Source organism: Cyprinodon variegatus, unplaced genomic scaffold (assembly GCF_000732505.1).
Source record: "Cyprinodon variegatus isolate N-32 unplaced genomic scaffold, C_variegatus-1.0 Scaffold48, whole genome shotgun sequence".
NCBI classification, from domain to species: Eukaryota; Metazoa; Chordata; class Actinopteri; order Cyprinodontiformes; family Cyprinodontidae; genus Cyprinodon; species Cyprinodon variegatus.
This window is the reverse complement of record NW_015150501.1, coordinates 870,007-880,810: the sequence shown is the minus strand read 5'-3', so window position 1 is coordinate 880,810 and position 10,804 is coordinate 870,007. Positions and strand designations below refer to the sequence as shown.

The 10,804-nt window shown below is 36.4% G+C and overlaps 2 protein-coding genes across 3 annotated transcripts in view; both read right to left on the bottom strand.

Annotated features, from left to right (window-relative positions):
* Positions 1–3,906, bottom strand: part of vamp1 (vesicle associated membrane protein 1) — a 6,065-nt gene extending 2,159 nt beyond the window's left edge. The window contains exons 1-4 of the mRNA XM_015370700.1: positions 3,339–3,906; positions 1,183–1,336; positions 842–1,000; positions 479–530 (exon numbers count right to left, since the gene is read on the bottom strand). Of these exons, the coding sequence (XP_015226186.1) occupies positions 479–530; positions 842–1,000; positions 1,183–1,336; positions 3,339–3,340 (367 nt within the window). The 5' untranslated portion in view covers positions 3,341–3,906. The remainder of the gene's footprint in view (positions 1–478; positions 531–841; positions 1,001–1,182; positions 1,337–3,338) is intronic.
* Positions 3,907–7,326: 3,420 nt separating this feature from the next.
* mrpl51 (mitochondrial ribosomal protein L51) lies at positions 7,327–10,653 on the bottom strand. Of its 2 annotated transcripts, none has more exons than XM_015370741.1 (4): positions 10,532–10,653; positions 10,232–10,319; positions 7,932–8,039; positions 7,327–7,718 (listed from the first exon to the last, which is right to left on the bottom strand). In XM_015370741.1, exons 2-4 carry the CDS (start codon positions 10,314–10,316, stop codon positions 7,522–7,524), a joined length of 390 nt encoding a protein of 129 aa, XP_015226227.1. In that variant the 5' UTR covers positions 10,317–10,319; positions 10,532–10,653; the 3' UTR covers positions 7,327–7,521. The 2 variants fall into 2 exon arrangements, with proteins under 2 accessions (XP_015226227.1, XP_015226226.1); XM_015370740.1 differs by having other exon boundaries at positions 7,330–7,718; positions 10,492–10,651.
* Positions 10,654–10,804: the final 151 nt, after the last annotated feature.

The window sequence follows — 10,804 nt, the reverse complement described above, 5'->3', positions numbered from 1 at the left end:
TCCATCCATCCATCCATCCATCCATCCATCCATCCATCCATCCATCCATCCATCCATCCATCCATCCATCCATCCATCCCTCTGCCCATCACTAACACCTATATGGGTCATTTCGAGATGCCAATAAATCTAACAATGAGGTTTTTCAATGAGCCGAAGTGCCAGAGATAGTCCACTTATACAGGGGGAGAACATGTAAATGTAATGCAGAAAGACCTGCATGGTCAGAAAATCATGAAGCTATAACGTAGACTATCACATCTCTACACCATCTATCACATAAAAATCCCAACAAAACCCATCTAATCTTTTGACTGTAACATAACTAATTTAAGATATAAAACAGTTTAATACTTTAAAACACACAATTTGTTACTCAAAATCATAATAGAGGCCTTTTACTTGTCCATTTTCTTTACTCCTACAAATAAAACCAATATATCTTACAATTATTAAAACAAAAGCATTTTATACTTACAGAATATTATTCCAACTACAATGACTCCAATGATGCCCATCATGATCATCATCTATTAAAAGAGAATTAAGACAAAATTCTTTAGTGTTTACGCTTAAGACGCCATCTGAGCCACACAATAACACCCATTACTGTTTGCATTTCATGTCGTTTATTTAAGGAATCCTTTTAGTTTCCACAGAGACTCTTCATTAGCAGATGTTCCTTCTTCCAGTTTCCCTGAAGCATCATTGCGGGAATCTGCAGAAGCTCATTAACAGATTATAATCTGTTCCCCTAAACAGAAAACCGAGTGCAAGCAGGCTTTTGCTTGATTTAGATCCTTATTAGGTTTTCTGTGATGAAGCACTCAAACGCACCCACCTTGCAGTTCTTCCACCAGTACTTGTTTTTTAGCTTAGCTGCGCAGCTTTCAAACTGGGAGGCTCCGGCCTGTAGAGCATCTGCTCTGTCATCCAACTCTGAAAGCTTCTGGTCCCTTTCCAAAACCTTGTCCACATTCACCCTCATAATATCCACCACCTGGAGACAGAGATGAGACAGCATTTGGCACCAAAGGAGGGGAACAGAAAGGATTAAAAGATTGAAAGTTGCTTCTCTAAACAGATAAATCACAAAGGACAGCTCAGCGCCTCCCCCCCTATGAGACATTTCACTTCAGTTAAAAGAGAAATTAACCAAGTTCATTCTGTGCTTCATCTCACCTCCTCAACCTGTGCTTGTGTCTGCTGAAGTCTGCGGTTGCTGGAAGTGTTGGGTGGGGCTGGAGGTCCACCACCTGGGGCTCCATCTGGACCAGGGGCACCAGGAGCACCTGGAGGTCCAGCAGCTGGAGGAGCAGCAGCATCGGGGGCAGACCTGTAAACAAAACAAGACTCTTAAATTAAATCATGACCTAAAACTTTTAAACACTTATTTGAAGTGGATGCTACATAATAGACCTAAAATAGGATTAAGATATTTTTTTCTCTGATATAAATGTTTTTGGTGTATCCAATTTAAACTAACATTTCACATTTATTCTTTAATGACTGACTGTCTAAATACATAAATACATACAGGTTTAGTGTTATCATTAGCAGATGACAAAACAACAAAATGCCAATTCTATATCCCAAATAGGGAGAGAAAAGAAGATTAAATTAAATTTGAAACAACTTAATGTTGTTGCTTCAACTAAGAAGTCAGATTTACAGAAATAACTTGTAAAAATGCTCTTCACCAATCTTTCATGTGGTCTCTGGGTTAAAGTGTTAAATCTGTCCAGTCCTCATGTGGAATGATGAGATGGGCCTTTAAGTGAGACATTTTTTTTAATAAAACAACTTTATGAAAATTGTTTTCTAGTTGTTAGAAAATACGCCTCATAGTAAACATAAGCTTAGGGAAGAACACATAAAAGAATGAAGCTTTAGGACTCAATAATATATTCAATTATAATCATCACCACAATATAATTAATGGCAAAGGACTGTGTGGATGCTGATGTCGTGTGTCAAAACTTTTCATACCAATGATTTATTTTAGCTTTTTGATTAATCTTGACTTTCCATATGATTAATCAATCGTAAAGTTTTGATGAGGGACATCAAGATTAATCAATGGAAAGTTTTTTCCAATTATGTTAAAGCCCTAAATTTTGTTTAAATTGTGAAGTACCTCACAGAGGTTTTTCAAAAAGAAAGCTAAACAATAAAGAATAAAAAGTGACTTTTTTTTTTTAATTACTTTTTTTTTTGGTTCAGGGATGAAATGGATGACAACTTTTCTAATAATGAACTCTAAATCAGTCTGTTAAAAGGATAGATGAAAAAAATAAATCGCAAAAACAAAAAACAAAAACAGGTTCAAAATCAAATAACTATTATAAAAATACTAATAAAACTACCACTAATAATTAATAATTAAACAACATTGACAAAAAGAGCAGAGACTGAAGCATTGCTGGGAATAAAGGTCAAAGTTCACATGGGGGCCACAGGGGTGGCACAGGAAAACGAAAAATGTTAACAGAATTTTAGAAGTTTTACACTCAAAAAAATTTAAGTAGTCGTTTTTGGCATTTACTTAATCATATTTAGTTACTTTAACACAACTCTTTCATGTTAGCAGGGCAGGACATAAACATTTGTGTTAAAGTAACTAAATATAATTAATTAAATGCCAAAAACGGTAACATTATTTTTTTCAGTGTGTGATGCTGGTGTCAAGTATGAATTCATGGAGAGTTGGGTAGGAGAGGACAACTGAGAATGAACATAAACTGCAATAAATGCAGAAATTTGTATTTGCTTTAGCTCATTCAGAAATCTTACATTATATTTTATGTATAAACAGAATTTTGCTATGTAGCCAGTTGAGTGGTCATTATGTTAATGGGATGGGGGGCCTCTACTGCTCAGGGGAGAAAAATAAATAAATAAATAAAATAAAAAATGTATTTTCAGAAAACGTTAGATAACAATATCATGTCAGTATTTTTTTATTGTCATGAATGTGAAAATACAAATCATGTTTAAAGCCAGCTTCTAAGACAGGCAAGCCAAAATTAACCTTATCTAACTATTTATTTTAATGCATGTAATTTTGGAAAGCAAAACCATAAACTGCCCCACTTTGCTCTCCCAGAGGATAAACTGTGGCGTTGGTCCAACTCTAGATAAATTATTAAAGAAATGGGTTTTCACTTGCGTCAGCAAAAAGCGCAACGAAATGAAATAAAACAGCTTATATTTGATTATTTACTCATTTAAAAAACACATCAGGTATATAAATTGATATTTCTAAACCTATTTTAGCGTCTTTCACATTGTTTGCTGCATTAAAAAGGACGCAATAAAGAATCCGCATTAATACTCACATTTCCTATGCAGCTGTTTGGACTGACTGACGGGCAGCGGAGAGGAGGAGTCTTAAAGTAATAATATGAATTACTTTCTTTAAAAAAAATGAAAGTGATGCAGATGTAAAGGCACTTATCCAGGAGAAAAAAAGGCTTTAGTTAGTAGAGAGGTTGAAGTTGCTTGAGAAATGGGCGGGGATTCTTCTTGGCGCAGTGGAAGCGATCTTCTAGCGATGCTTTTATGCTGCAAGTCGTCCGCAAAGTACCGCAACACACCGAGCCACGGATACAGGTCGGGTGATAACTCACTGTGTGGCAGGGGAGTGATGGAGAACAGCGAGGAAAAGGAGCGCTTCTATGTTAAATGATATTCCAGCCAAGAGGTGAATCCATGGATGTCCAGATCCCAGCGGGGATGCTGCGTCCTGCTCCTCCAAGTGATCCTGAGTTGCTCCTGGATGCTGATGGAGGACGCAGCGCTGATTGGCTGGCAGGCTAAGTAGTTTCCTGTTAGGAAAGCTACAAACTGTTTTTTTTTGTTTGTTTTTTTTTGGATCAGGGGAAAGAAAGTGCAATAATAAGAAAACAGTTTGATTCCTGCTTCCTCCTCCCTTTCTCTCTGGGAATCATGGGGGGGAAGTGCGGTACTTTGGTTCGTGCAAAGTGTTTCAGCTGCAATAATGCGTCTCCTCACTTGGATTCCAACGACAGTGCGGCACCCCTCCCCTCCCCTCCCCTGCCTCCCGCCAGTGCTGCAGCTCTCCATGGCGGGACCAGACTGCGGTATAGTGGGCAGCCAGAGAGAGGAGTGTTGACTCGGCTGTTTTGCTCTCCCTGGCCCGGGATTCTGTCAATCACCCCCCAGCTACTGTATCCCACTTCTCTTTGCAGCTGCCTGTGTTTCCAATCCAGCCCGTTAAAATGCGCACCGTGGGCACTTCCACACAGAGCCATTTATTCAACAACAGTAACAGTTAAATCAGCCGTGGAAAACTGAGCTCTTGAAGCAAATGAAGAATATGGATGCCAGTGTTGATTTAAGATAGTCTAATACTTTTACTGTTAATTTGGATCAAAATATTTATCTTCATTATGAGCAAATTATGGGTGTTTTAAACAAAACTTTTTCTTTGTCATTCATTTATTTATTGCTTCATTCCTTTTATTTTTCCAGGCTTCTTTTCAACACATTGATAAACTTCTTTCTACTGTATTATAAACAGTATGCATTTTTTTTATTTCTTAACAAATGTATTTGTTTACATATATATGTCTCTACAATAAGAGCAAAGTGGAACCAAACTAGAAAACTCACCCTGTCACCTGGGCTTTTGTTTCATTCAGGGAAACATGTTCAGATTAAAGGCTGATCCAAGCATCAGGAAAGCTTTGTTGTAGGAATACCCAGCATGTTTTTTGTTTTTTTTTAATCTAAATTTTCTCTGACCTCTTGATGCTAGCTTACTATCTCCAGCCTGTTTTTATTTATTTATTTTTTTTTAGGTAAGTTAGCCTTTGGAACAGAAACTGGCCCATAGCATCATCCATCCTCCACTATACTTAACAAAGGATCGGGGCTGATTTACCACATTCATTCTTTCACCAAAAGGTTTAGTTTCAAAAGCTTTTATAGTAGTAGAGCAGAAAGGACTGCTTTTCTCTAAAAAAAAAAAAAAAAAAAAAAAAAAAAAAAAATGGTTGGCATGTAGAAGAGATCTACAGCAGTGGTCTGAAACCCTGGGTCCTTGAGAGTCACTGCCTTTTATCTCTTACAACACATCAGTCAGATAAGAATCTCTAAAACTGACTGTGTTGTAGTTTGGCCATTTGATTCATGTGTTTGTCAGGGGATTCATCTCACTGCTGCAGGACACCGTCCCCCAATGATTTCAGTTTGAGACCACTGACCCAAACGTTACCATGAAGATTGGTAAACCTGTAATCCTGCTTTTTACTATACCTCACAGTATCAGGCATTTACAGAAAGATTTAGTTTTAAAATAATCTGTTTTTTCTTCTTGGAATACATTTTTTGTGAGCAGTAAAAAAATTCTGTGCCTTTGGTTCAATTACTTTCTTATTCATTAGTTTTAAGACTTTATTTGGTATTTTTGTTCAATTTTACAAACATATTCTTATTAAGGCTTACATAACCTATGTGGTGTTCTTGTGACCATATTGGTTTTGTACTATTTTTCTTGTAAGGTTAGTGTAGTTAGCTGTTTTTAGCTAATGGTCTTTAGTTTTCTGAGCTCTCCTTTAATTTTAGAGAAAAATATATACAACTGGCAGATAATGGTTTAAATGCTCCTACGACTCATTTTTATAGATTGTGTCCCCAAGACCACTGAGTAGGCCAAACACCGAACACAGCCTTCTGCCAGCAAGCCATTAAATCCTGACCCATTTAAAGATGGTTTTATCCATTTGGATTTCTCATGCTTTTCTGTTAACAATCCAGAAGAAAACACTATATTTTATATTCTTGGTTTCTTAGTAGCTAAATGAATAGCCATCAGTTATGCTATAAGATATATATCCGTTTCCTTCAGTTAACTAAAGGAAAACCCCATTTTATAAACTTTTTACAAATTAAATGTCAATAAATCAAATTAATACACATACTACCACATGGCAGAACCATCAGGTTCACATTTTACTGCTATAAATGTTAAGTCTCATATGCCTCCAAAGGTAAGATGTGGAGTTGTTAATGATTTTACATTAGAGCTAGTTTGCACTGAAATATTTATCTGGGACAAAGAAGCACATTTAGTAATTATATAAAGGAAGGCAGTTTATCTTTACATCCTATTTTTTAGATTAAGTTTTTCAGTCAGTTGTGGTTGATAGAAAGAGGTCAACTAGGGGTCTGATAAACATACAATGATCTGACAACTTCAGACACCTTTCCGTTATAAGAGCCAATTTTACTGAAAACATGCTGTATTCTTTTTTTTTTATATTAAACCTTAACAGCTCTAATCCTGTTGGCACTATGCTACCTGTTTGATAATCTAGTAAGCCTTGGTGTAGCAGTGCAAAAGAAAACAAACACACTTAAAACCCATAACATTGATGCTGTTGGTTCTGTGGAGCTGAATCAACAACAAAGTTGCTTTTAAATAATATCCTTGAATCAATCAATGATTGTTACCTTTCAAAAACATGACTCAAGTGATTTGAAGGTTTGTCACCCAATCAGATCCACATATACATACTTTGTTCACCTTAAAAAACAGAAAATGTCTGTGCAGACTGAGGTCTTTTGAAGTGCCATGTGGTGGCATCTTCTGGCTTCAGGCATCTGCTGTAGAAGAGTTTGTTGCAGCAGCAATGTGTCTATAGCTGAACTAAACAAGAACGGCTCTGTTGTGAGGCGTACCCTGAACCCAGTGCAGGCTGTGCAGTCGGAGAGACTTCAGCCAAAACAGCATCACTGTGGGAAAATGTCTCCCACCCAAGGAAAGAGGCAGTTGTGGAGCTGGAGAGCTCCTTCCGTGACAGACTGCTGCACCCTATGTGCACTAAGGAGTGTTCGTGCAATTCCTTCCTTTTAGCTAATTTTAAGACTTTATAACCATTTATTATAATCAATACACCCAACGATCTTAGTAAGTTGCTATATCTCTGAGGATTGCTTATATGGTTTCAATACATTTTAAATATTCTGTTAGGTGTTATGTATGAATATAAATACACATTTAGCAAATTTGAGGGCACCCTGATCAGTTTTACACTATTTTCTCTTGCAATTTACGCATGTATATTTCTCTTTAAGTTTAATTACGGTAAGTGCTGGGACAAAGTGTCAGAATTTCCCCACTGTGGGAGAACAAAACTTATTTCTATTTTCTGTTCTTTTATGCTGAAGCACTAAGTGGGATTTAGTCTTTAGTCTACTCTGAACTGGCGAAACATAAAAAAAAAAAAAAAAAAATCTTTCATAAAAAGTGAAGTAAATGTAAAAAAAAAAAAGCCATCTAAATGATAATTTTATGACGTTATTTTCTGTGTATTTCGAGGTTCTTTTTCGTTTAGGGATGACCAATCTTCACAAAGTCCAAAGGAAAAACAAAACAATAAGTACACAATGTCTGAAATATATATTTCCTCATTAAATTACTCAACATAACAGTCATATGATGAATTGACATGAAAAAACTCTGACAGTTCTTGTTGAGCGAGGTTTGCTGCGGCATTAGCGGTGCTTTCCGGTGCGGTTGAAGCGTCTGTAGAGGAAGCGGATCCTCTTCTCCAAGTTGTGTCGATCCAGAGTCATCATCCTGTCTCCCACCATCTTCTTTTTTCTAATCAAACGCTGCAATTCATTACCTTTAAAACCCTTCAGCCAACAGGGGGCAATGATGAGGTCTTTAGGATGGGCTTTGAAATCCCCTAGATAAAAAAAAAGAAAAAAGAAAGAAATGAGACTACTGCAAAGAATGTGTGGAAAAATAAAACAAAGATGCCATCTAAAGTTAAGAAATCTCCTTCAAACACTTATTTCTAATTTCTAATACAATATCTTATTCACATACAAGCTTCATAAAATAAATGGACTGAATGTTTATACCAAAATAAAAGCCATATTAAGGATATATAACTTACCTAAGATGCCGATGTTGTCATAAACTCCAAACATGCTCCTTTTTTCGGTCCACCTGTCAACTTCTTTAGGCTGAGGAATAGCATGCATCCTGATCTGGCAGCAAGTCCCTGAATAAAAGATATTGCTGCAATCATTAAGCAGTTCAATAAAACGGTTTCCACAATTACTATGTCTACGACAACTAAATATGGTAGAACTGACTTTCATTGCAACATTATTCTAAAACAAATATTGCATTAGATCGTGGGGTGGCAGCACAATGTTTGCTAAAAATTGTAAAGGATCCTGAGATTAGAATATTGCACTAATAATATTAGAACTACATATGAACAATTGATATATAGTCACATTAAATCTTTCAAAATCTGTTTGGCAAAATGTATGTTGTCCCCAGAGTAACATAACTACATAAATGAATTAAACATTTATATTTTTTCATGCTATAATTCCATCCTTATTAATGTCATTAAATGTTGTGGTATATTTATTATCTTATACTCTTATATCATATTTCTTGTCATTATATATTAATAAGGTTTTATTCTTTTATGTTAGTTTTATTATCTACTAATGTTTAAAAATATGTAACTATTTTAAATGTTCTTATAAAGAAATGTAACAAATTTATATAAGGAATTTATATTAGCGGCTGTTTCTAGTTTATAATGTTTACTGTCCCATATGTTCAAATATTACATATGAATTAACTGATGGAACAGCATATGGCCATCAAAGTCTGATGGTTATGATTTATTTTTATTCACCTAGTATTAGTGGGTTAGTTCTTACTGGGGTCAAATGCGTAGTAGGCCAACCAAGTGTCATTGACAGGGCCCCTAAAAGATCAGGGGCCCCTCAGCAACTGCGGTCTCTGCTTACTGATAGTTACTCCATTATGTATTATCGCTTATCAGGTATCATCGCTTGTCAGCATCTGTCCAACAGTTTTTTAAATAGGGGCCCAAACAATCAAAAGGAGCAATCATCTGAAAAATAGCATTGCCCAACTTTTTCTGCAGGATGTGCTTTGATATTTATCTTACACAGAGGTCAGTTCATTTCTAACCATCATGTCTTGCTGTTACTTTACTTAGCCTGTTTACTTAGCCCTGCATCAGTGTCAATCATAGTAAGGAGAAGACATGCTAAACACTCCTACGAAATAAAAATTGGCGCTAAGGCTGCAAGATCTCACTTTGTGGTTCCAACAACACAAAGTAGATTGATAGAATGATTTTAAATCGCACATCCTGCTCCCCGCAGCTCTCCAGACCTGTGCAAAGCAAAGCCTACAGCCTCTGCTGTTCCTGCTGTATGCCTGAGCTCCGACTTATCCTCAAAGCCCGAGGAGAGCATGTGCAATATTCTCATTAAATTCAGGAGCAAAACATGAAGAAATAAACACTTAATTTAATATGACATATTAAAAAAATCCCCATCAGCATCCAGCATAGGTGCAGTTTCTGATGGAGATGAGAAATCTACTTCCTGGTCTGTTGAAGTACCAATAGTTTGCAACCAATCTTTTAAATAAACAGTGTTGTTTTTTTTAAATATATAAATAAGTAAGTATAAATAAGAATTATGCTCTAACTTGTAGTTACCGATCTGTTGTTACTATATTTCAATTTGACAAATCGGATCTTCTGGCCATTCTTTTTCCTGTTTGGTGCGATTGCAATAGCAGATCTTGACCTGGCCAGACCGGGGCAGAGCCTGAACATTTAGAGTATGTTTAGCTCAACCTGCTGCTGTGAAAGCAGGATTCTCCACCATGAACAGAATGAAAAATAAATATGGATCCAGGCTCAAAATGAGCACCTTAATATGTGCTTGAGAATGGCTTTGTTTCCATTCAAACCCAGGTTGAAAGCCTTGCAGGGCAGAATAAAGCCCACTGCTCTCATTAAGCAGAAAGAAAGAAAGAAAAAAACCAAAAACAAATGGTCAGCTCAGGTGTTTTAAAAAATATCTGAATCAGAAAATTGTCTATATACTAAACTGCAAGATTGTTGTTCTCTACTTCAAAAACACTTTAGATTTTAAAATGGAAACATTTTCTATATTGTTTTATTCAATGTATAACATTAATACATAAACACCTAATTTTATTTCAGTGTTAAATCCTGCTTAAAGTAACAGACCATTAAAAATGTCTCTAGACCTTTACTGGTTAATGATTTTCTTTATTCAGACCCCGCTGGTTTTTAATTGGTGGCCCCTGTAGTAGACTATGGCCAAATGTGTTTCATAAACAGGTAGACTATGATAGGGATTCAAGAGATGAACAGCATCTTACCTGTAGAAATGGTCCTGGCTGGGAGCAGCAGTGTTCCAGCAGAGTGGAAGAAGGTCGACCCAGCTCTTAACAAACCTCCGAACATCTCCTAACAGAAAGAAATAATCATTGAAACTAAAGCTTTGGAAATATTTCAATATATTGACCCGCTCGACAAAGACACAACTGTATAGGACCTCTTCATTTATATCATCAACAACCAGTTTGTAGCGTTAGCTTCCGCTAACACATTGCGTAAAAGTAGATTTTTAAACGTGTACCTCTTCTCTCTTAGAATAACAGTCCTGTATCAGATTATACCTTTGTTATTGCAACAGCAAAGCGTTACTAACGAGGAAATTAACAAATAGAAGTATGTTATGATCGCTTCGACGTGCTGTCTATGACCGCTACCATCTTTACGTTGTGCCCCACAATGCAACGCGGCTTTGCCGTATTGTTGATTGAGCAGCGCAAGGAAAAACATACATTTGACCAGCAGGGGGAGCTGTTGGTAATGTGTGTAAACTGGAAAAAGGGGGCAAACAAGGTGAATGGAAAATAGCTTTGTGCCTCCAGATTTTATGGACAAAG